Source organism: Bison bison, unplaced genomic scaffold (assembly GCF_000754665.1).
Source record: "Bison bison bison isolate TAMUID 2011002044 unplaced genomic scaffold, Bison_UMD1.0 scf7180017864384, whole genome shotgun sequence".
Taxonomy (NCBI): domain Eukaryota; kingdom Metazoa; phylum Chordata; class Mammalia; order Artiodactyla; family Bovidae; genus Bison; species Bison bison.
The window spans coordinates 10,793,519-10,820,579 of record NW_011494956.1 but is presented as its reverse complement, the minus strand read 5'-3'; the positions used below and the strand labels follow the sequence as shown (position 1 = coordinate 10,820,579).

Here is a 27,061-nt window from a genome sequence, read left to right as displayed (position 1 = left end):
AATGGACTGGTTGGATCTCCTTGCAGTCCAAGGGACTCTCAAGAGTCTTCTCCAACAACACAGTTCAAAAGCATCAATTCTTCAGTGCTCAGCTTTCTTCACAATCCAACTCTCACATCCATACATGTCACAGGAAAAACCATAGCCTTGACTAGATGGATCTTTGTTGGCAAAGTAATGTCTCTGCTTTTCAATATGCTATCTAGGTTGGTCATAACTTTTCTTCCAAGGAGTAAACGTCTTTTAATTTCATGACTGCAGTCACCATCTGCAGTGATTTTGGAGCCCAAAAAAATAAAGTCTGACACTGTTTCCCCCTTTTTGGGGGCATGCTGGGTCCCATGTGGGTCTTGACAGGCTGTGGGTGTTGAGATTCAGAATCAAAAGGGCCTCTGCTGGGGACATGTAAGATGCTCATCTCCACTGAGTCAGCTCTGATCTGACACCTTGTTTTATCTTCCTCCTGATAAATGGAATATTGCCTGCCATATCAGTAAACAAAGGATGTCATAGTAATCAGCGGTTGCAGCCCTCCAACTTGAGCCAGAAAGCTCTAAGGAAGCTCAGGAGGGAGAGTACCTGCCATCTAGTGGCTATCAGACTGTAGCCACCTCCCTAAGGTGCTTGCTCCCTGGGGAAACTCAGGATGAGAAAGCACAGGGCACTGGCCCCAGATAGCTGAGGTGCATATCAAAGGAGTGATGTCAGTGAGTCTAGATCTTGCACTCTTCTATACATAGAAGAGCACTAAATTCCTTAACTTGAGATATGTGGTTTAATTAATTATCTTTAATTGAGAGTAATCTTCTGATGCTCTGACTACCTGCCTTTTGTTGCAAAGCTCCTATGTTTCCTGGCTTTCCCCCTTGCCTCCTAGGAGCAATTCTCTCAGGGTGACTTGACTGGATAGCATTTTTATTTTTTTGGCTACACCACATAGCATGTGGGATCTTAGTTCCCCAACCAGGAGTTGAACCCTTGTCCCTTACATTGGAAGTGCAGAGTCTTAACCACTGGACCACGAGGGAAGTCCCTTTCAGGGTTACTTGAGATGCTGCCTCCTGGGCTTGATGTCCTAAAAATTCCTGCAAAATAAAACATAATTCTGAACTTTTAAGTTGTGAATAAGTTTTTAGTCAACATTCCCAATAACCCTGTGAGATTGGTATTACCTCCATTTTATAAAGGAGGGCAAGCAGAGGTCTAGATAGATTGAAAGAATTGACTAAGATAATCTATTGGTTACATAGTGTCAGGACCATGGCATTAAGCCCAGAACCCCTTGAACCCAATCTCAAGATCTGTCTTAGGGCAAGCTTTGGGTAATTGGCTTTATTTGGATGGCTTCTTTAGAGACAACTGAAAAATCTCACTTTTGTGAGATTCTACAATTCTCCTGTACACACACAGAGCTTGCTAGCCTCTCTCCTGATCCACATGCCAGTATGCACTGGAATAGTGGTATATGGGTCATCCTCAGGCTGGGGCAATTTAGTTCATGACTTTGAGATAACCCACACACTAAACAATTGAGTATTTATGGATAGCAAATGACAGATGGAAAGAAAGAAAAAATAGGAATGGTGGATACATGTATGGAAAGATGGACAGAAGGAAAGTGAAACCATCAGATGGCATTTTCAGGGATAGGGGGACTATGAGGAGCTCCAGCCCTTTATGTCTCAGCACAGAAAGAGTTCAGTGAGAGTCAAGATGATAGATAAGAAGTGATTTATTAGAATAGGAGGCTTGTGAGGCTTACAGGTAGGTGAGCGATGCCATGCCCTGAGAACTTAATGGGCTACCGTTTTATGATCAAAGGAAGAGTGGGGAGAGGGAAGAAACCACCTTCTTCCTCATTCTTGAGTAGATGTCATGCTTCCATCATCAGCTCCTCTCCCAGGTTGGATAAAGGAGTTGTTTTGTCCCTGATCCATGATCCAGCCAGGACTGTCATGGCACTGTGGAAAAATTATTTCAGGTCTCAGTACAGTGAGGGTCTTTGACTTTGAGATGTCGCCTTTCCATAAATTATTGTTTTTTATGTGTGCAGAGAGCATATCCTAGGGGTCATTAACGTACCTTCCTGGGCAGGATGTGGGTCTCCTGCCACCATTATTTTACTATTTGGGGCCTGTCTCTTGCTTCTATTGCAGAGTTTTGTTGCTAAGCAAGCCTGCTTGGTTTTGTGGTTAAGTAAACCTGCTTTCTTGAATAATCATTAACTTACAGGGGTTTCCCATACTTTTTTTTTTCCTACTTAGGTCTTCTAATGAGATTAACTATAGAATGATCTGCTTTGTCCCTTTACTCTGTCCCTATCAAAAGGAGAGAGGAAGGGAAGGAAAGCGCTGGTCCACTCACACTGATAGCAGCCATCAAGTAGATAAGGATTAATGACTCAACCGTCTCTTCCTCACTTTTTCAACCCAATTAAAACAGTGTAACTTAAGATTCATCTTTTGTGAATCTTTCCATGTGTGAGTCACACACATGGGATTTGCATTTAAAGCTCTCTAATTGGTACCTCTAGCAAGAGATATATATTGCCACTAATTAAGTGATGGCAAATGCCACCCTGTTTTGAGAGACACACCCTCTTTCTATTTGGGTGATGTCAGAATACCTGCTCATTGGAACTGAAGTGCTGCTAATTGCTTTAGGCGTTGGAGGTGCTGGGAAAGCAAATGAACGCTGACTTCATTTGTCAAGGTGCTGGGCATTGTGCCAGGACCTGTGGACATCACTGTGACTAGGATACTCCCTCTCCATGAATTGGGGGAAGGAGAGGCAAGGAACCAGTTAATGGCAATGCAGCAGTCCTATAACCTGAGAGCAGGCAGTGCAGGAGGATGAAGGGTTCAGAGGAAGGCCATTGGGGGAGGTGGGGCATCTGGGAGGTTGAACAGACAGGAGGCAGGAAGAAAGGAGTATGAGGAGAGGGGTAGTCAACACCATGAGGGCAAAGCCATGGGTCATGGAGGGAGCCAGAGTCTTTGGGTGGCTTCCGTGATCTTGTGGTTAGGAGAACTGCTGATGGACCCAAGGCAGGGAAGCACAGGACCAGATTTGCCCTTAGGCAGGCTTACCTCCACCGAGACAGAGATCCTATCCCACCCTCACTCCCAAGCAAGGAATAAAAATACTTTTTGAAATGCTATGACATTTATTGTAGTTAGGAAGCATTTTATTGTAAGAACGGACACCCACTCAAACTAGTACAAATTTTCAAAAATTATGGTTGGGGGAAGAATTACTGACAGGCTTCACATGGCAGCCTCAGACACCCTGCAGCAAGAAGGCTGGCAAGTTAGTGAAGGTGTGATGAGCAGGACCTGGACTGGAGAACAGGAGTGGGGAGCAGCCTGTATGTTCCCACCAGCCTCTTGGGGTGCTTCTCTTCTCTCTGTATGTTGGCTCCCAGATCCTCTGTCTCCTGGCTGATTAGCTTTCTTGGATTTTAATAGCTTTCCAGCTCCTTCTAAATGTTGGGTTGGGTGATCACTACATGAACACCAGCCCCAACTCCTTATGAACTTTCACCTCAAGTACCCATTACCAAACACATTATAGTTTCTCAGCCTCTTAAATGAAAGTTTAAAGATCCAATTAATTGGCCCAGCCTACTCCACCCACAGATTCCCTGATCTAGGCAGCTCTACCAGGGGATGAAGTGAGAAGGGAAAATTGGACATAACAAGCAAAAGAACAGCCTGTCATTAGAGTGACCTGTTTAGTAGGATGTAGTAACCTCACTGGAATATTTTGCAAGCAGTATGGTATGTTTTTACTTACAATTCACTTTTACCCAGGAGAAAATATTGTAGTTCTGAGGTTCAAGTTGCCTAGCAATGGCCAGAGGGTCAACTGTAGGGTATAAATAGGAAGATTCAAAGGATGAATCATCAGCCACTTGGTGCTGGGGCTTAGATTGAGTGTTAATGCAGTGTTTCAGAGGTGGAAGCAGAGAGACAAGAGCCGAGGAGTATTCTCAGGGTGCATCTGTGCTCTAGTTAAAGGCACGTTGAGGGAGGGGGGCAAGACCTAATTTCTGTGTAAATGGAGCAGAAATATCACACTGGTGTTTCCTCTATATAGATGCAAAGATGCAGGCATTTTCCAGAGGCTGAAATGTTGTGGAAAGGACAGGGTTCAACCTCGAGAGGAGTTGTAATGCCAACAGGGACGTTGTCTTATGAACTGATAAGAAGTCAGTTCTGAAGTTACAACCAAATGGAGCAAAGTATGTGCTGACTGGCCTCAGTCTGTTGAAACACAAAACAAAACATTTGTCGGGGAAGGGAAGAGATTAAATAGGAAATTATGGCCAAGCCACCATTGTCGGTATCTATTACTTCTTTCTGGAAAAGAGATGGTTCTCCAGTGTAGCTTGAAGATAGAGTTTGGAGGCGGTTCCTGGATGATTGTGTGCAAGACAGTAATCCCTAGTTGATGTAGATGATATCCATCAGTCCCGCCTCTTGGCTGGCCTTGCCCCTCAAACTATAGTCTCCAACCAAATGTAACTATTCGTGTTCCTCCCTCCACCCACTCCCCATGGTGTAACAGGTGCTTTACTATTGAGTCCTTGCCCATGCAATGTTCTTTTGCTTGGGACCCTCCATATCCTGTATCCCTGCTTAATTCCTCCTGCTTTTGACTTCAAATCTGCTTTCTCCAGGAGTTAATTCTGGGTTACCATGGTTGGATGAGTTCTTCTCCTCTCTTTTTCCATAGTACTCTTCTTTTCCTCTTCCTACCTATCTCTTACTATCCTGGTTTCATGGATCCTTTTCTACTCTGAGAGTCCCTTGAGAATAAGGCCTTTGTTGTTGTCCCGTATTTATTGAAGTATAATTTACACACAATACAATTCACTCTTTTTAAATATGCATATTGGTAAGTTTCAACAAGGCACACAGAGGTGTAACCATCACCACAATTGAGATACAGAATAGTCCCATCATCCCAGAAAGTTCCTTGTACTCCTTGGCAAGCGGACTCTAGCAGTTACCAATCTGTTATCTGTCCCAATACTTTGGCATTTTCTTGAATGTCATATGAATGGCATCACACAGCATGTAGTCTTTTGTGTCTGACTTCTTTCATTTCACCAGTGAAATACTTTGGAGATTCCCCTATTTTGTCATCTGGATCAGTTGTTGATTTCTTTTCATTGCTGAGTAGGTGTCCATTATATGGATATATTGCAATTTGTTTATCCATTTGCTAGATGATGGCCACTTTAGTTTCCACTTTGGCACAATTCTGAACAAAAAGTCTATGAAAGTTTACCTGCAAGGGTTTTTATGTAATTTGTGTTTTCATTTCTCTTGGGTAAATACTAGGAATGGAGTTGCTGAGCCATTTTATAAGAAATTGCTAAACTGTTTTCGAAGTGGTTTTATTATTTTACATTCTTACCAGCAATGGGTGAGTTTCAATTGCTTTACATCTTCATCACAACTTAGTGTTGTCGGTCTCATTTTAACCATTCAGCAGTGACATGGTGATATCCCACAGTGGCTTTAGCTTATGTACTCAGATAACTATTAATGCTGAATATCTCTTCTCATTCTTATTTGCTGTTTATGTATTTGCTCTGGTGATAAGTGTGTTCAAATTTTTGCCCCTTTGAAAGCAGATTATTTGTCTTTGTTTTGCATGAGTTCTTTTTAAATTTTGGATACAAGCCCTTTATGGGATGTGCTTATTTAATGTTTTCTCCTATTTCTTTTATAAAGTTGAATGAATCAATTTTATCTTTTATAATTCATACTTGCTTTTGTCCCTTCTAATAAATCTTCGCCTAACCTAAGGACTCTCAGGGTTTTTTCCTATACTTTTTTTTTCAAGGTTTTGTAGTTTTAACTCCTACATTTAAGACCATGATCTATTTAGAGACACTTTTTTGTGTGTGATGTGTGGTAAGTAGGATTGAAGGGTTTTGTTTTGTTTTGTTTTTGCTTATGGATATCCAAAGCAGCATTTAATGAAAGGATTATCTTCTCCCCCATTGAGTTATCTTGGAACCTTTGTCAGAAGTTAATTGACCATATGTATGTATGTCTGTTTCTATACTCTTCAGTCTTTCTTTTGATCTATATGTCTATCTTTATGTTAGTATCACACTGTCTTGATTAAAGTAGCTTTATAAGAAGTTTTAAAATCAAGTAGTTTAAGTCCTCTAACATTGCTCTTCTTTTCAAAATTGCTTTGACTATATCAGGTCTTTTCCATATAAATTTCAGGATTAGCTGCTTATCCGTTTTATTTTGACTTGGGTTGCACTGACACTTACAGATCAAGTAGGACAAAGTTTACATCTTAACTATATCAAGTTTACTAAATTGTGAACATTGCCTATCTTACAACTAAGACCTCTCCAGGTCTTCATTAAATTCTCTCAGAAATATCTTAGTGTTTTCAATATACAGATCTTACATGTATTTTGTGAAAGTTTTTTAGTATTTTGTGAAAGTTATTTCTAAATGTTTGTGTTTTTGATGCTATAATATTCATATTTTTAAATTTAAACTTCCAACTGTTTATTTCTAATACATAGAAATACAATTGATTTTTATAGGTCAACTTTCTAACCTGTGACTTTCATAAACTCATATAGTAGTTCTAGTGGCACGTTTGTAGATTCCATAGAATATGCTTCACTGATAAGCATGTTCTCTGAGAATAAAAACAATTTAACCTTTTCATTTCCAAACCAAGTGGGTAAACATTCACTCTTTAATCATTATGATGTTAGCTATAGGTTTTTATAAAAATTCTTTAGCTGAGTAAGTTTCTTTCTACTCTTTATTTGCCAGTGGCTTTAGTTATAAATGGATGTTGAATTTTGTCAAATGCTTTTTTCAGCGACATTTTTCCCCATTTGACTGCCAATGTTTAGACTCTTTTTGCACATTGTAAGTACTCCATAGATAGTTGTTGAATGAATGAAGCTGAGCTAAACACCTCTGAAGTGTTAGGTACATCTCAGCCACTCAGAGCATGAGATGAGCTAGGGGGACTTGAGAGTATTTAAATGCCTCGTTGTACCAGGGGTACTAGATTTGACTAAATGATCATGCAGTTTTTCACACTATTCCAATGAAGTGTCTCTATTTTACAAATGAGGGAAAAGTAATGTACGGAAAGATTAAAATCTATAATATTGTCAGGATGTGGGGAAGAATTTCTGTGTTTCATTACTTGACAAAAATAAAAAAGACAGTCATTAAGTTCAGAACACCAAAAATATAGAAAGGAGGCTGGTTCCAAATAAGATGCAAGTTAAAATGGAGGACAACTCAGCCATTTGATGGAATAAATGAATCAAGAATCCAACTGGTCTGGATACAAGGAACGGTGTTCTTGAACTGGTGGACCTCTAAGAAGGAAAAGTAATCCTTGCCCAATACTTGGATTAGCCATGAACTGTATCCTCATAATCAAAATAATGTCAATTTTAAGTACTGATTTGCAACCCTGAGGATTTGATCTATACACAAAACAAAGATTTCATTTGGGTTACTCATCAAGATGCAAATGTTTATCAATGTTGACAAAACAGAAGTTGAGATAGATCTGAAAGAAGTTAGAAAGTAGTAGAGGAATGAAGAAATTTTAGGACAATGAACCTTCTTATTTTCTAAAAATGGAATGTTTAAACCCCTCTGAGACTCAGGTCCTCACCTGTACAGTGATATGAAGGGGTATCTAGAGGGGTTGTTGGGAAGACTAAAGAATGTATCTTAACTACCTGATGTGTGGTAGGTACTCAACTAACAGTAGTAGTGATAGAGAGGAAAATCCTCACTAATGAGGAAGAGGCGTCAACTTCTCAAAATTATGAAGCACCTTTCCTGAAGACATTGTCACTGCCCAAAGAGCAGGGGTGAATCTGAGTGATGAAAAGTCAGGGGCTATGTATCCAGCCCAGGGCACCTGAATGGCATGACAACCCTATGGGTGGCGTCATCATCCCCATTTTACAACTGAGCGAGTTGAGATTCTGAGTGGCCAACGGACTTTCAGGGGATCAGCCCTCAAGTGACTAAGCCAGGGCGGAAACCCAGCAACTATGACTCTAGATTCTGTTGTCTGCCACTGAGCCGAGTGGCACGTGAATCTGAAGCATTGGGTGAGCTCCTGGCATATCTTTTGTACACATTTCTAATGAATAGGCCCCTGGGTTTAATTAAAGGAAAAAAAAAAGATTAATTATTTTTCCCAACAGTTGCAAATTATTTACATTTCATTTGTGTTGATGGCTAATAAAAGAGCAGACGAGCATGGGGACAGCCCAGAGTGGCTATAATTCTTCCAGAGTCCATAATGAAGTACTGGTTTGAAGGCCAACGTGTGAGCAGGGATGAGCCCGCTGCCACATTCAGACCTGTTCTAGGCAGAGAGGCTGTCTTCCCTGGGCTTGATTCAACCTTCAGAGATAGGTTTCAGGGATTTATTTTCTCACACTGCTAGGCCAAAAGTCTGAAATCAGATGGTCAGCAGGACCATGCTTGCTCTGAAAGTCTCCCTGATAGCTTTCGGTCATTCCTCAGGTGTGGAAGCAAGGCTTCAGTCTTCAAATGGTGATCTCCCTGTGTGTATGTCTGTCCCTCTCTATGTGCAAATTTCCCCCTTTCATAAGGACACCAGTCATTTTGGATTAGGGCCCACTCTAATAACCTCACTTTACTTGATTCAGTTCAGTTCAGTCACTCAATCGTGTCCGACTCTTTGCAACCCCATGAATCGCAGCATGCCAGGGCCCCCTGTCCATCACCAATTCCATAAAGACCCTATCTTCAAATAAGGCCACATTCCAAGGTACTGGAGGTTAAGAATACAATGTTCTGGGAGGATATACCTCAACTACTAACATATTTTAAGTGTATTAATTGTATATTATATAGTGTATCATTCAGCTGGTCAAATTATTGAAGAGCATCTTCAGATGCTAGGTGATTTAGACAATTTAGATAGACTCAATCTTTCATTGATCAGAAAATATTCAAATGTGTGCTATATCTTCACACATATTTTGGTACTTATCCATATATATGAATATAAAGTTCAGTTGGAGAAGACTCTTGAGAGTCCCTTGGACTGCAAGGAGATCCACCAGTCCATTCTGAAGGAGATCAGCCCTGGGATATCTTTGGAAGGAATGATGCTAAAGCTGAAACTCCAGTACTTTGGCCACCTCATATGAAGAGTTGACTCATTGGAAAATACTCTGATGCTGGGAGGGATTGGGGGCAGGAGGAGAAGGGGACGACAGAGGATGAGATGGCTGGATAGCATCACTGACTCGATGGACTTGAGTCTGAGTAAACTCCGGGAGTTTGTGATGGACAGGGAGGCCTGGCGTGCTGCGATTCATGGGGTCGCAAAGAATCGGACATGACTGAGCGACTGAACTGAACTGAAAGTTCAGTAATAACTCCTAATGATGGATCAGATAAGGTTGAGGTAAAAAAATCCCCATATGCAGTTGTAATCTGCTATTTTGTTGATTGATAACAAGCTTTTACTCTGAAACATCTATGAATAGTAGCATTTGAGAAATAAAGCTTTGGATCAATTATTTAAAATATCTACACTAGGCATCTGCGTGCTTCCCTGGTGGCTCAGATGGTAAAGAATCTGCCGGCAATGTGGGAGATCCAGGTTCGATCCCTGGGTTGGGAAGATCCCCTGGGAAGAAAATGGCAACCCACTCCAGTATTCTTGCCTGGAGAATTCCATGGACATAGGAGCCTGGCAGGCTATAGTCCACGGGTTGGATAGTTGCAAAGAGTTGAATGTGACTGAGTGACTAACACACATACACACACATGCTAGGCATCTAGAAATAGAAATAATGGGATTTTAGCAAATTCATAATAGTATTATGGATTAGTTATTCAAATGATGATATTAAAAGTCAGTCTTTGATTTATTGTTTCCATTGTTTTCCAGTGAACAAGCACAAACCATGGATTGAGACTTCGTATCATGGAGTCATAACAGAGAACAATGACACAGTCATTTTGGACCCACCATTGGTCGCCCTGGATAAAGATGCACCGGTTCCTTTTGCAGGTGAGATGATGGCTTTGCATGGTCGGGCCCCACTCACTTGAGAGGTGTGTCAAGAAACCTCCACGAAGATTTTTTTGCTGTTGTCACCACCTGTGCCTTTCACAGATGAGTTTGTGCTTTCAAAGCTGGGCTTTCAAAGCTGGGTTTCTTCTGATTTCTGGTAAATTCTGTACCTCGTTATGGTTTTTCTCCTTGGTGTTGCCGCCAATGCAAGACCCTTATATCTTCTTTTTCTGAGAAATGGTGTATGATATATTGCTAAGATGGTCCCTAGAGTTGGAAAAGTTGGGCCAGCAAGGTCCATAGGGGAATTTTCTCTCTAGAAAGATCACTCATACACATGAGAAGATGTGAGACCCACTGTCCCCACTACTCACGATCATGGGCAGATGAAGACTTGTAACTTGGTGGATTGACAAGAGAAAAAGGAAAGAAAAAAGTATCAGGAGTTATTTGTTAAGGGTCATGTCCTTGAGCTTCAAAATGGATGTCCCATTTGGAGAAGGAATCTGGAGGCAGGGCCGTTTTGTCCTTGCAGCTTGTAACTAAAGAGCCTTCTCAGTGTCATCAAGATGACCACTGCTTCCTCCTCTAACCTCCTGCAAGGGCCAAGTCCCCAGGAGGGTGTGTAAAGAAGATGGCTATGTCTCATGTTTCTATAGATTTTGGCAAAGAAAAGGGGATGGGTGATGGCAGGGGGAGGAGGGGTTGGACAAAGAATTTCTGAAGATGCCTACATCATGAGTGATATTGTTAACATTTTATAACTGTCAGGAGGAAGACAGGAAATTTAATGAAGGTTTTCAAGATTTCTGGAAGATTGCTTTATGATAGATGGGTGCCAAGCTGAGGTTTTCACCGTGATGAAGTCTATTTTTCCTGACAGTTTGTCTGTTACTTTATGAGCTGCTTGGGCAGAAAAAAATTGGCTCTTTCACACTTCTAAGAGATAAGCTTTGTGAAGGCCTTTTCTTCATTACAGAACATTTTATAAAGTAAGGAATGAGGGGTGAGTAAAATAGGGAAATTCAGCCTTATGTGAAGATAAACCCATAAGTATTCTTGCAGAGCATGGGGGAGACTCTCAGAAGAAGGCTTCATCTTTATTTTATGCAGAATGGTAGCCACAAAGAGTACCTAACTGTGACTTCCATGGTGTTTAGAGTTGGGGCATTTCCATATATTTTCCAGCCATCCTCAGAGGTCCCAACTCAACCAAATGCCACTTGGCAGTGTAAATCCCATGCTGTCTTTTCCACAAAAGATGAAATGTCTTCCCCAGACCTTCTTTGCCAGTCCCAGGAATATTCCAACTCATCCCTTTCTTGGACATAACTAAACTATATTGGGGTTAATCAGCAATTCTCACCAACCCTCTGGAAACAAACACTAGCAAAATTGTTTGGGTTATGAGAATGTTTGAATTGGCATGTGACATGTGCTTTTAAAAATGAAGTAGAGACAACATTTAGAAGTTGAGATGTTTTGCATAAAACTGCAGGATTCTGGTTTATCTTGATGAGTCAGATCTGAAGTATCTGAAGTACTGAGTTGTGGCTTCCCTGGTTAGATGGAGTATGTGCAGGTCCTTTATTTATCTTTCCATTCAAGTGTGTGAACCCTGTTTAAGACATAAGAGAGAAAACTAACGACGTATTAAATGAGAAGTACATGGATGCTGTTAAGTCACTGTAGTGTAGTGGGGCTAACACTTAAAAAGATGAAGGATGCGTCTGAGTATTCATTGCGTCTGCATCAGTGTAACCCTGCTCTCGTCCAGTAGTGAACTAGGAAACTGAGGTTGTTGATTAAGCTGTTCTACAGTTAAGTTAGAGACTCTGTAATGTAAAGACCAAAGTGGGAAAAAAAATTTTTAAGCAAATCTGGTGTTGGGAAGTTTGGATTTACAATGACTTACCTTCCTTGGTTGTTGACCTGAAGGACACTTAATCATTTCACCTGAAGATTGACTAAAGGATTTTCTTCAATTCTAAATCCATCAAATACTCTAAGCTTGGAGTTGAATTGTAACCATTAAATGTGACCACAGGTTTTCTGACATTTCTTGAATGTAAGGTTGACTTCTAAGTGAAGCCCTGAGTAGTCTCTCTCAAGACAATTTCTACACTCTTCTTGATACTTACGGCTGAATTTTTAAAAAATCTAGCTTAACGCATCAAAAATATAATCTTCCAAGCTCTTAAGAGTGAAAAATAAAGGTGCTTTTGAGAATGGTCAAAGCTATTTTTCTCGGCATTATTTATGATCGGCTCTAAGGACACAGACACTAACCATCCATCCATGCTGCAGGCATTTATTTTAAAACATTTATCTTAAAAAGAAAATACTGAAGATTTATTTCAGATTCCTATCATTCTCATAAAATTGAAAAATTCGTATCTAACAGCTCCATCACTTCGCGAAGTCAACTGCAGCTTCTGGTGTCCCTTAGCAACTGCTCTGGTGTTGTGTGTCAGGTTTCCACCCTCATCCCAGTGGTCTTTATTTCCACTTAGCCGGTGAGATGAGCTTTAAGCTCATGGGGGGATGGTTCCAACCATGTCACTTTTGCTCTGTCTTGTTTCTCTTGAGATGTCCCCCCTTTAAAAAAAGTTTTTTAATAAAAAATTCCTATGTAAGGTATCATTCATTTAAATAAAAATCATGATTGCATTTTGTGGATACATGCAAAATCCAGGGGTATAAAACAGCTTTTATTGTGTATCTCCTGATTATGACAATCATGTTTATTATAGAATATGTGAACATTTCTTACACCCAGAAAGAGCCTCGGTAACATTATAGCATATTTCCTTCCAGTCATTGTTCTACTTTGTTTTAATCTAAAAATTTTGATCACAGTTCATAGTCAATGTTATAACTTATTTTTCCTGCTAAACTAAGGAATATATACCATTTTATTAAGTACTCTTCTGCAACTCATTAAATGGCTGCATGATTTCTGACTCAATGAATATTCTATAGTTTACTGTTATTTTATTTTTTTCCAAATTTATTGAGATATAATCGACATATAATGTGTAATATAAGGCATACAATGTGTTGCCTTGATACAGTTGCATGTTGCAAAACGATTACCCCCACATAGTGTTAACTAACATCTCCACCACCTCACATAATTGCCACTTATTTTTGTGGTGAGAATATTTAAGGTCTACTGTCTTAGCAGTTTTCAAGTACATAATACAGTATAACTTTCATCACCATGCTGTGATCCATTAGATCCCCCAAGTTTATGACTGGAAGTTTGTACGCTTTGACTGACATCTCCCTATTTCCTTACTTCCAACCCCTTTTAACCACTATTCTGCTGTTTCTATGAGTTCAACTTTTTTAGATTCCATATATAAGTGACGTCTCAGTATTTGTCATTCTGTCTGACTTATTTCACTGAGCGTTACTGCCCTCCAGGTCCATCCATACTGTCACAAATGGAAGGATTTCCTTCTTTCCTTCATGGCTGAATAATGCCTGTGTATATTTCTTTATTCATTCATCCACTGACTGACAGGTAGTTTCTGTATCTTGGCTATGGTGAATAATGCTGCAATGAACCTGGGAGTACAGATACCTCTTCAAGACTGCTATCATTTCCTTAGGATATATAACCATAAGTGAGATCGCTAGATCATATGGTAGTTCGGGTTTTAATTTTTGAGGAACCTCCATGCTGTTTTCTGTGATGGTTATACCGATTTACATTCCCATCGACTGTACTTTAGGGTTTCTTTTTCCCCACATCCTCACCGGCACTCATTAACTCTTGTCTTCTTGGTGATGGTCATCCTAACTGGTATGAGATGATGGACAATTTGTCTATTTCTGGTCTTTCTTATTACAACATGTGTCTGTATTTCTGATTCTATCATTTGGATGGATTTCAGGATTAGAATTAATTGGTCAAATATTTTAAAGTTCTGAAACACATTAAATTGCTTTCCAGAAAATTTGAATGCACTTGCAGTCACATCCACACAAATCTCTCATTCCCTGACCGTATATGGCTCCTTCTAATGGTGTGGAATCTTATTTTATGGCAATAAGATGCAATCACCAATTACATAGTCTCAGTCTTTTTTATTTTTAAGTGTTTATTTATTTGGCTGCTTCGGGCCTTAGTTGCAGCACATAGGATCTTTTGTTGTGGTATGTGTGATCTAGTTCCCTGACCAAGGTTCAAACCCAGGCCCCCTGCATTGGGAGCGTGAAGTCTTAGCAATGGGCCACCAGGGCGGTCCCAGTAGTCTCACTCTTTTCTTTCGTCGAATAAATACATAAGCTTCCCAGGATTATTGTATTGGTTAAATTTAAAGAATGTTGCAATGGTTCAAGATATAGTAAACCTTTTGTTGATCTGAGTTTCCTTTTCACAATGCTTGTCTTCCTTTCATAGAGGAGATCACTAACTCACAGGCAGCCGGAGAAAATTGCTGTGTCCCAGAGTAGGCCAGCCGTGGGTCTGGGAGGGGAGTGTGGAGACTCATACTTGCTGTGAGTTCCCATTCCCTGTGATATTTCTGTTTGATCCCTGCCCCAGCTGATTAGCAGAGACACTCTCTCTCAGTCAATGAAACCTCTCTCAGACCTCAATCAAGTCCGTTAGACCCAACTCAGTTCTCAACCTGGTGTCTAAGCTCAGCAGACACGATCTAAGAGAATCAGATACAGAAGAATCCTTGAATCATAATGAAAATTCTGTCCAGTGCATGGCGAAAAAATGATAATGAAAGCAAGCTGGGCACACCGTGAACTTATTAAATTCTGCATGAGCCCCACTGAGGCCTGTTAGGAAACTGTGGAGACTTTTAAATTTGAAGGGAATTAGATTACCTTTCAGAGATAATAGAATTGCTCATTTGTCTACATTGGGCCAGTCTGGACTTGTCTTTTGTGAGGATAGGGCTGCAGAGAATGATCAGGCATAATTGGCTGGCTTCTCAGCCTGGGTGACTCTCTGAAGGCTGCCCAGAAAATTGCCTGGGATATTATTTGGCCTGGTTTGATTAGCTGGTTATAGCAGAAGGGACTTTTCCTCCATGGTTATCTCTCTGGGTCCTCCTTGTTCTGCTCAGCATCTACCAATCTATCTCCCTCCTTGTCTTTGGACCCAGCCAGGGCCTTTGTTCATGCTTTGGACTCCACAGCTGTCTGAGGCAGAGACCCTCCTCGGGGGTCTGTACAGCAGTGGTGTCTTATGATGATAAAGGAATCCTACTTGTGAACAGTCCCAGGCTCTGATCAGATACACATGGATTCACAGTTAGGCTCTGCCATTGACAAGGTGTATGGTCTCAGATAAGGAACTGAACACCTCTGAGGGGTTGCTAAGTCGCTTCAGTCCTGTATGACTCTGTGTGACCCCATAGACGGCAGCCCACCAGGCTCCCCCGTCCCTGGGATCCTCCAGGCAAGAACACTGGAGTGGGTTGCCATTTCCTTCTCCAATGCATGAAAGCAAAAAGTGAAAGTGAAGTCGCTCAGTCGTGTCTGACTTAGCAACCCCATGGACTACAGCCTACCAGCCTCCTCCATCCATGAGATTTTCCAGGCAAGAGTACTGGAGTAGGGTGCCATTGCCTTCTCCGCTCTGAGGGGTAACTTATTTATATTTAATAAAATAGGGGTAAACACAGTACCTGGGGCTTCCCAGGTGGCTGGGTGGTAAAGAACCTGCCTGCCAATGCAGGAGATGCAGGTTTGATCGCTGGGTTGGGAAGATCCCCTGGAGAAGGAAATGGCAACCCCCTCCATTTTTCTGGCCTGGGAAACCCCATGGACAGAGGAGCCTGGCAGACTACAGTTCATTGGGTTACAACAATCAGACACAACTTAGCGACTGAATGACAACAAACATAGTACCTACTCCTGGGTTAATATGTGGATTAAATAAGGTACTAATACCAAGTGCCAAGAGCACTAGCAGCCAAAGGATGCCCAGTGTATCATGGTTCTGATAATCCTAGCAATGGTAGTAGTGAGAGTAATCAAGAGTAACAATAATTCTCACAATCATCAATAAGCTGTGTTTTATTCATTTTAGCTTGATTATAATGAAGTGACATAATATGTGGTGCTGATATTAAGGAAAGAAGAAAAGCAAGTTCAGGGATTTTTGGAAGGCTTGATGTAGTCACCCACTTGTACCATCAAGCTATGCTGCCTGGATTGTCTGCTTATGTGGCAACCAGTTGACTAATGCTGGGGAAAATCATTTATGAATTGTGTGGAACTCTGGAAATTTTAGTTGAAAAGTAATGTCCTTATGTTCTACCTATCATTTATCCCTGTGGAATAACCTATTAGTTGTGAACCGTGTGCTCCTTTGTTATAAATGCATACATGCGCACACACACACACACACACATACAGAGGTGTGTGTGTGCAAGGTGGTCCATGCACAGAATTACATCCAAGCCTTTCACCAACCTTGTAGAACAAGTGGGTCAGCTATTATGATTTTGTTTTGCAAATAAGGACATTGAAACTTGGAAAAATTAGGTAACTGTTCTAGGTTGCCAAGCTAAGCCCTGTCACTCAATTCCAGACCCTCAGACTCCAAGTCCTGCCTCCTGTCCCCTCTGCCAGTTTTCCAGTGTGCGAGGCATATCTCACTGGCAGTGCAAGATTCCCATGGTACCTGGACATACTGTTAAAGAAAGTTGAATTCCATGTTAAGTCATTCCCATTTAAGTTATTTTTCGAATCTTTCTGAATCTATCAAGGAGAAATGTGCAGTTGCGAGGATCAAAATGTCTTTAGCACTCTCAAATACTTGCTAATCTGTCTTTTTTGACAAAGACAGAGCAAGGTCCATCCCATAGCACTCCATGGGCAACCACGTTGTGCTAGAATTTTAATAACATTCTGTTGTATTTTATTTAGATTATACTCTATTTGAGGCACATATTGCTGGCTTTTTAGTTTTCTTTCTGATTACATTTACTGAAGTTTTAAAAGCCCAATTTAAAGAAAAAGTTTAAGTAAGTAAGTATTTAGGTAGTTTATGGCAGCAGCAAAATCTGTGAAAGAAGTCTTTGACTGAGTACCACATGGGATACTGTGGAACAGCCACATCTGGGCATCACTGCCCCATCCAGCAACCTCAGGACCACCTGTACTGGACACAGCCATCTTCAGTCTGTCTCAGCCCACAACTCTCTGAGCTCTTGCCCAAGCAGCAGAGGGGCCGTCTATGTCAGCCTCACCGTGGATGTGCCTTTGTGTTCCAAGATGGTTGGTGTACGGGGTTATTCCTGAGGACCAGAGGCTGGGGTCGCATCCTGTTCTCTGAGCATCGCTTGGTCTCAACCAGAGTTCAGTGAAGAGCAGGCCAGGCAGAGAATTGGGTTCAGACTTAGCTCTGGAATCTACAATGTGGGCTGTTGCCTTGGACCTCACAGAGTTGGAATCTAGCATAAACAGGAAACAGAAGAATATGGACCAGCATCTATGCATTCAAGTACTTAACATCTTAGGCTTCCCTGGTAGCTCAGCTGGTAGAGAATCTGCTTGCAATGCAGGAGACCCCAGGTTGATTCCTGGGTCAGGAAGATCCGCTGGAGAAGGGATAGGCTACCCACTCCAGTATTCCTGGGCTTCACTGGTGGCTCAGCTCGTAAAGAATCTCCAGGCAATGTAGGAGACCTGGGTTTGATCCCTGGGTTGGGAAGATCCCCTGGAGAAGGAGATGGCATTGGGCTTCCCTGGTGACTCAGATGGTGAAGAATCTACCCGCAATGTGGGAGACCCAGGTTCAATCCCTGGGTTGGGAAGATCCCCTGGAGAAGAGAATGGCTACCCACTCTAGTATTCTTGTCTGGAGAATCTCATAGACAGAGAAGCCTGACAGGCTACAGGTATAACCTGAACAGACTTTTTGGCCAACCCAATACATGTTAATAGAATAAAAATAAAGAACAAAAGAAAAAGAATAAAAAAGAATAAAACAGTATACCCATATTTCTAAAACCCTGCCAGACTATTTTTATTCATGTCTAGATACATAGTTCTTATTCATCTGGAGTATATATGGTTCAGTCTTTGTGTTTTTTTCTTTTCACAGAACATTTTCCAAGCAGATTGAAACATATTCAAAAATACTAACATGTAGGCATAATTATATATCATATGGCCATATCATGGTTTACTTCACTTTTCCACTATGTTTTGTATATTTGAGTTGTTTACACGATTTTTCCATTAAAAAAATAACACTGCCGTGGGCAAGTTTGTTTAAAACACCTTTCTTATATAAACATAGGAGTCAGGATTTTATGTTTATGGTTTAGTTCATAAATAGAAAAAAACAGATGTGTTCTGTTTTCAGTGACAGATTTGAGCTTGTGTTGTCAAATGTTTTTGCTGATATAATCTGTGTTTGCCCAATTTCCAAGCAGATGGCAGGGTTCAGATTAGACATAGACAGGGAAGTAAGGGCTAGACAGGAGTCCCATACTTGTTTGCAGCCTGTGGCAGAGTCCTTGGTCCCATCTCTGTAGTCTTCAGGCCTCCATCCCTATGGTGAAGTCTCCCCCTCACTATAGTGACTGTGATCTGAAAGTTTCCAGCTATAGGTCAGCTGTGATTTGAGAACAATACAGGAGTTATTTGAAAGCCAAAAAAAAAGTGAGGGTGCAACAACCAGTCGGTAAACCAGAAGATCTGGTCAAGTTGATGCTTGGGATCACGGGGGAGATGGGGTGGGAGGTGACTATGAAAAGGTTCATGTGCAGTCCCCAGAAGTAGAAAGGCTTATCAGACCGCATCTGTGCTCCTGATTCTGCTGCTGCTGGAGGGGTTTTCTGGGCAGACTGGGAGAAAGAAAGACCTGATGCATCCATCACTCTGGAATTAAAGTGTTGTTTATCTCTGCTCCTTGGTTCTCTTTGTTCTACCCACTTGGTAGCTGCCAGCCTTGACAGTGATTGATGTGGAATTGGGGGCATAATGGGGGTTCTTTCTTGGTCATCCCTTCACAGGCACTGCATCCATTCCAGTTTTCTCCTTTCATGAATTTTCAGTCTCCCTTCTGTCTGCTGAGGGCTGAGTGCTTCAGGAGGCAGATCTTAGCTCCACAGGGGTGGACAGGGGCCATCACATCATCCTCAGAGGCCAGGAGACTTGGGCACGAAGCCTTCACTCACTGAGCAGAGAACACAGCACTCCTCCTGCCATACTTTGTAGGGTGAAGCCACTCTGCCCAATGGAGACTAAGGAACTTCCCTGGATCTCTGTTGCCCATGACTTTGGGGTCTTTGCCCTGAATTGTTTCTCTCAGTTGTGACAAAGGCTTCCACTTTTTTCTTCTTGTTAATTATTCTCTTTCTTTGTCCACCCGAAACTGAAGCTGTCTTTGTGTCCCCTGCCATGTGGCCTTTTGTGGTTGTTGGTTTTAACTTGTGTCATGTTGCAGGCTATGTGTCTGCTCAGCCTTGGTAGGTTTCAGATGGCCCATCTCATCTTAAAGATTCTACTGGTCAGTTCCCCTCCATCACACTCTGTGCTTAATCCTGGTATCCCAGGCCTCTCCACGGGAGCCTGGTTGGACTAGGTTCTTGGGCAGCAGCTAGAGACCCTATGGTGTGCTCACACAAGCTGTCTTGGTGTTGGAGGGTCAAGGATGGCTGGAGGAGGAATTCGAGCCAGAATACAGGGGAAGGAGCACAGGAGCCAAGGGGTGGTCAGTCAAGGAGGAAGAAGGGGATGACAACAGGGAATGGACTTCATGGTCTGACTGGAGGTAGGACACAATTCACCAATAACCCTGACCTTCTAGATGAGAAAACTGGCGAGGTCATGTTCCAGGTAAACCTAACACTTAAGGGGGAACCAGTGGATACTGTGGGGTGTTCTCCATCAATAAGACTGAAGAGTAAGGGACATTCAGGGAGAAAAATGCTGCTGGCTTCCCTAGGACCACAAGTTTCCAAAGTTGTGGGACTTTTGGTGCCAAAACTGAGAAGGTCCTGATAAACTGGAGTGAGTTCGTCACCCTAATAGGAGGAAGGTGGAGTCCCAGGTTGGAAAACTTGCATTCTGGAGAAAACTTGCCATAGGAGAAATCTTGATGTGAGAATTTCAAGTCTCCTGGATTCTGGATTAATGACAATATACTAAAACAAGATGAAAAGTGAATAATGAAATCAGTACTAAAGCAGAGTTGTTGCCAGCCATATGGTAACTGTGCCATTTGAAAACAGGTACCCCTTCTTTCAGATAGACACTGTCCTGCACCAGAGCACATGACTTGGCAAGTAGAGGAAGAGGTGGATTTTAACCCTAAATTGTCCCCTTGATCATACATCCTCATATAGGAAACAGCTTGCACACAGCACTGAAAGTTAAGTAACATTTATTTATTTATTATGGGGAGGTTTTGGGTATTTTGAGGGGGTGGGGGACTGCATCGGGTCTTAGTTGCAGCGTGAAGACTCCTCTATAGTTGAGGCATGCAGGCTCAGTAGTAGTGGCAGGTTGTGGGCTTAGTTGCCCTGTGGCGTGTGGGATCTTAGTTCCCCAATCAGGTATCGAACCCATGTCCCCTGCATTGGCAGGCAGATTCTTAACCACTGGACCACCAGGGAAGTCCCTTAACTAACACTTACTGAGCCCACACTACCTATCAGGCACTGTAGTAGGTATTTTACATACACTGCATTATTTACTTTTTACAGCAATTCTCTGAAATAGGCATTCTCCTTATCCCTATTTTATAGAAAGAGAGACTGAAGTTAAATCAGATTGTATGATTTGCTCAGACCGAGTAATAAAGGTGAAGTTGTAATCCAAATGGTGAAGTTGATGCCTCCTTTAAGTATTGCTGTCCAACAGACACTACAAAACTTAGGAGCATCGAACAAGAGCCATTAACTCTTTCCCATGGGTCTACTTATTGATTGGGCAGCTCTGTTCTTCTGAGTCACTCAGCTGATCCCAGCTGGGCTCACTCGGGTATCTGTGGACAGCTGGTGGGTAGATTGTAGGCTGGCTGGGCTCGGATGGCCTTGGCTGGGATGACACCATTGTCTGCCATGAAATCTTCCAGCACACTGGCTTAGCATGTCAGCAGGCTAGCCAGAGCATATATATTCCCGTGCTGATTGCAAAAACTTTTGACAGTTTGTTACTGTCCCACTAGCTAAACAAGTCACATGGTTAAGCCAGAGTAGGAGCAGACTACCGTAGGGCCTGGAGAGGTGACAACTTAGGGACACCAGTGCAGTCATTCTCTCCCTACCCTTAGGCTGCAATTATTCACATCCCTTCTTCATGCAAAATATGCTCACTGCATCCCAGAACTCCCCAAAGTGGAATCCAATCAGGCATCTGGCTTGAAGCCCAAGATTTTGTGATCCTCATCAAGTCTGGATGTAGCTCCTCTTGATCCAGAGACTTGTGAACTTTCTCTTCCCTCACAAAGCCTCCAGGGAAAGGCAAACCTCAGTAAACTCATCAAAAGGGGGAGAGATGGAGGCACATAGCCATCACTTGACTTACCTGTAGCAATCTTGATATTCCTGCCAGGAAAATAGTGCCAGGTTCCCCCATTCTGAGGGTGATTCTTTTCTGTAGGAGGGCTCCTCAGTTCACTGTTCTCTACTGCTCCCTGAGAACCACTGTTCTCTTTCACTGTCATTTAGTTAAACGTGTATGCAGCTCAGGAGGCAACAGTTAGAACTGTACATGGAAAAACAGACTGGTTCCAAATAGGGAAAGGAGTATGTCAAGGCTGTATATTGTCACCCTGTTTATTTAACTTATATACAGAGTACATCATGAGAAATGCTGGGCTAGAGGAAGCACAAGCTGGAATCAAGATTGCCCGGAATCAAGATCACCCTTAAGGCAGAAAGTGAAGAACTGAAGAGCCTCTTGATGAAAGTGAAAGTGGAGAGTGAAAAAGTTGACTTAAAGCTCAACATTCAGAAAATGAAGATCATGGTATCTGGTCCCATCACTTCATGGGAAATAGATGGGGAAACAGTGGAAACAGTGGCTCACTTTATTTTGGGGGGGCTCCAAAATCACTGCAGATGGTGATTGCAGCCAGGAAATTAAAAGACACTTACTCCTTGGAAGGAAAGCTGTGACCAACCTAAACAGTATATTAAAAAGCAGAGACATTACTTTGCCAAAAAAGGTCCATCTAGTCAAGGCTATGATTTTTGCAGTCATGTATGGATGTGAAAATTGGACTATAAAGAAAGCTGAGCATTGAAGAATTGGTGCTTTACTGTGGTGTTGGAGAAGACTCTTGAGAGTCCCTTGGACTGCAAGGAGATCCAACCAGTCCATTCTAAAGGAGATCAGTCCTGGGTGTTCATTGGAAGGACTAATGTTAAGGCTGAAACTCCAATACTTTGGCCACCTGATGCGAAGAGCTGACTCAATTGAAAAGATCCTGATGCTGGGAAAGATTGAAGGCAGGAAGAGAAGGGGATGACAGAGGATGAGATGGTTGGATGTCATCACCGACTCGATGGACATGGGTTTGGGTGGACTCTGGGAGTTGGTGATGGACAGGGAGGCCTGGCATGCTGTGGTTCATGGGATCACAGAGAGTCAGACATGACTGAGCGACTGAACTGATCTGAACTTATCCCGTGACTAGTGGACTCAGTGGAAGTAGCCTCAGTGCCCCTGAGGTCGAGGTCCTGGCCTCAGTCCCTGGGGACACTCTTAGCTTCATTCATCTCTATGTAAGTGTCCTTGACTCTGTCCAGGTCAACCAAAGACAATGGGCCAAACCTAACTCCAAAGTTAGGGTCTCCTTATATAATAAATCAGAAACACACAAAATAAAAGCCTTTTTTTTTTTCCTACTGGAGAACCAATTCAGAAGACACAGGCATCCACCAAGCTTCAATCCCAAAGATATCTGAACATAAAGGACTCCCGATCTATGGCCTTATTGACAAGCATGATATCACAAGTTTATGGTACTTTCACACTCACTGCCCTTGGTGGCTAGATTCCAGGCCACATGACCCAGCCCCCTTGCCTGGCTGTGATTGGACACAGCGTGGACACTTGACTGTAGTTGGCCAATGAATCAGCTAGTTCCATCCTGTGACCTGCTACCTAGATAGAAAAGACCACTTGGGCCGGTTGGCTTCTGTTTGCATGCTGAGGTGCCATGCTACAGGGTAGGGGTTGCAGGTAAACCTTCTGTGACACATGCAAATCACAGTATAAGAGCTTGGTCAGCAGACTGAGAGGAGGCAGCTGTCCTAGAGAGAAACAGACGTGACCAGAGGGAATGGAGTCTAAGTGGTCCCTGATGGGAACTGTGGCCTCAGTTCCTGAGTGGTCCTGCCTGGTGTCCTGGTGATCTTGCTGAACTTGTATTTCCAATCTCTGCTCTGATATAATTGAGTATGTCTCTGTCTTTGAAAACCAGAGGCCAAATAAAAACCACCTGTCAATGTGATTTTCTGTGTTGAGGGCATGGGGCATTGTTTGAGCTACAGGAGAGAAAAGAGCCCAAGACAGTTAGGATAAGGGAACAGCATAGAGAGGAATGAACTGGGAATTTGAAAACACTGAAGAAATCCTCTTAAAAAGCTGTAACCAGCAATCATCACGGTGAAATCAATGATGATTGAAAACTATCTCCAACTGTCTGTAATTGGACCATTTAATAGCCAAGCTTCGACAAGTTAATACTGATTCTAATCCCTTCTCTAGAAGCTATTTCTGTAGCTTATGACAGCGGCCATATTGAATAGGCCTGGAATTGAGCCCCATCACAAATATTAATTATGAACATGGATTTGTAAGGTCAATGGTTTGACTTTAACAGGAATCAGGGGCCTATGAATGCAAATCCTAAATGTCTTAGCTTGTTTTGAGATTCCAAATCAAAGAACAGGAGCACAAGCAGGCATTTATAGTTCAGTTCTTTTGCGTTGGCACAGTGTCCAGCGTGTGATCACGGAATACCTTGGCGTGAGTTCAGAGCTCGATTTTATGATCTTGTAGCTGCCTGTAATCACAGATGAGGCATCAAAGGCCAGCTGTCCTCCATGAACCTTGACAGTCTGTATAAACTAATTAGTTTTTTATGAGCCATCCTTTCAGAGGTTTGGAGAGAGGGCCTATTAAGTCGAGTTCAATATGATCTACAAACTTAAAAAATTATCATTATTTATCTAAGTTCCAGCTGAGTGCCATGGTAAATGACATCCCTGGCAATGGTCAGCTTGGGTGGCTGTTGACTTTATTAAAATACAAATACTTTGTGTGTTTTTTTGATAGAAAGGAGAATCTCAGTGTGGCAGGAGTTCTTTTTACTCATTAATAATACTATTAGCAAAATTTCAAGGTCAGGGAAGAGTTAAAAAAAAACCCTATTTGAAGAGTGTGGGCATATTTGCAAAGCCGCCTCCTGGCTCATTTTGCTGAAGTTTGCAAGGGTAAAAACATGACACTCTTTGGACCCAAGTTCAGTGTCCAGGAACACCCCTTGGCCCTTTCCCTTCTTTCGTGTCTCTCCTCCGGTCCTTAAGATGCCAAATGTACAGTCCCTGCTGCCTGCCCTCTGCCATGTCTCTGTCTGGGCTACCTTTGGGCCATCCTTCTTAGTGCTGTTCCCTGTTCCTATGGTATCTGCCCTGGGCTGGCCATACCATTTGGGGTGTATTCCGCCTTGACCTCCACCAGTGGTGCTCCATCACCCCCCACCTATGGATGCCTGCTACTCTACCACTGTCCTCAGGTGGTCCACTATACTGTTGATGGGCCCACGTAATAGCGCTTCATCACCTCCCCTCACCACCTCTCTCAGCCCAGGAAGAAGTAGCATTTCTCCTCTTCTGGTCCACTTGTGCTCAGGGTTCCCGCAGAAACATTGTTTGGACTCCTAATGTTGACGTCTCTTTCCATTTTGCTACAAAATCTTCCCTTCTCAGAGACGGAGGGTTCACGTGCAGGCCAGAGATGTGCTGTGGCATATAACCTTCCAGTCCAGTCTGCCACTGATTCTGCCCTCTGCCATCTGAGTTCTGTCTCATGTGTAGTGATTTTTGCTTCCCTCACAAGCTCAGATATTCCTGCCTGCTGTCTGGTTTCCACTGGGTGTCTCCAGTCATCCCCCTTCTCATGTCCACATCTAATCCATCAGACATGACTTTCAATGTCTGAACTTAATTTACAAAGAGGGTCCTGGGCCAAATGCAGCCCAGTGTGTACAGGCAGAGAGCAGGGGAATGCTGAGGGGGTCCTTGTAATTCTGAATGCCCATGTCAGGATCACCCCTCTGCTAGGGCTCCCACATCATGAGAAATAGACTCTTGTCTTCTGAGTGGTATCCTCATGGCCCCAGGCTCATGCAGTTCTCTCCTCTGCCATGGTACTTGCCACACTGGGCTGTGATTGTATTCATGAGCCTGCTTGGTCTTGAGCAGCTGTGTCTCAATCCATTCCGTGTCCTTAGCACCTGACACTGAGTAGGTGTTCGGTGAAAGTCTGTGGAATGAATGAATGGCAGAGCATATTACATCATATGCTTAAATTGATCTAACATCCTCTCTTATTGCTTTGGACACATTTGCACCTGGCTTCATCTTGGGCTCTGCTGTGCTTTCAATGCAATGTTTCATTGTCTGCTCCTTGTACCAGAGCTTCTGTTAGGTCCATGCCATTTCTGTCCTTTATTGTGGACAGGAGCAGAAGATTTTAAGAAGAGGTGGCAAGAATACACAGAAGAACTATACAAAAAAGATCTTCATGACCCAGATAACCATGATGGTGTGATCAGTCACCTAGAGCCAGACATCCTGGAATGGGAAGTCAAGTGGGCCTTAGGAAGCATCACTATAGACAAAGCCAATGGAAGTGATGAAATGCCAGTTGAGCTACTTCAAATCCTAAAAGATGACACTGTGGAAGTGCTGCACTCAATATGCCAGCAAATTTGGAAAACTCAGCAGTGGCCACAGGCCTGGAAAAGGTCAGTTTTCATTCCAGTCTCAAAGAAAGGAAATGCCAAAGAATGTTCAAACTGCTGCACAATTGCACTCATCTTACATGCTAGCAAAGTTAATGCTCAAAATTCTCCAAGCCAGGCTTCCACAGTACGTGAACCGTGAATTTCCAGATGTTCAAGCTGGATTTAGAAAAGGCAGAGAAACCAGAGATCAAATTGCCAACATGTGTTGGATCATCAAAAAAAGCAAAAGAGTTCCAGAAAAACATCTACTTCTGCTTTATTGACTACTCCAAAGCCTTTGTGTGGATCACAACAAACTGGAAAACTCTGAAAGAGATGGGAATACCAGACCACCTCACCTGCCTCCTGAGAAATCTGTATGCAGGTCAAGAAGCAACAGTTAGAACTGGACATGAAACAACAGACTGGCTCCAAATTGGAAAGGAGTACATCAAGGCTGTATATTGTCACCCTGCTTATTTAACTTATATGCAGAGTACATCATGAGAAATGCTGGGCTGGATGAAGCACAAGCTGGAATCAAGATTGCTGGGAGAAATATCAATAACCTCAGATATGCAGATGACACCACCATCGTGGCAGAAAGTGAAGAAGAACTAAAGAGCCTCTTGATGAAAGTGAAAGAGGAGAGTGAAAAAGTTGGTTTAAAACTCAACATTCAGAAAACTAAGATCATGGCATCTAGTCCCATCACCTTATAGCAAATAGATGGGGAAACAGTGGAAACAGTGACAGACTTTATTTTGGGGGGCTCCAAAATCACTGCAGATGGTGACTGCAGCCATGAAATTAAAAGACGCTTACTCCTTGGAAGAAAAGTTATAACCAAACTAGACAGCATATTAAAAAGCAGAGATGTTACTTTGCTGACAAAAGTCCATCCAGTCAAAGCTATGGTTTTTCCAGTAGTCACTTATGGATGTGAGAGTTGGACTATAAAGAAAGCTGAGTGCCGAAGAATTGATGCTTTTGAACTGTGGTGTTGGAGAAGATTCTTGAGAGTCC

At 42.4% G+C, this 27,061-nt stretch overlaps 1 protein-coding gene across 1 annotated transcript in view; it reads left to right on the top strand.

The window, feature by feature from the left end:
- The window catches only part of CLSTN2 (calsyntenin 2), a 737,086-nt gene that overhangs the window by 277,324 nt on the left and 432,701 nt on the right, over window positions 1–27,061 (top strand). The window contains exon 2 of the mRNA XM_010858203.1: window positions 9,964–10,086. Coding sequence (XP_010856505.1) covers window positions 9,964–10,086 — 123 coding nt within the window. The remainder of the gene's footprint in view (window positions 1–9,963; window positions 10,087–27,061) is intronic.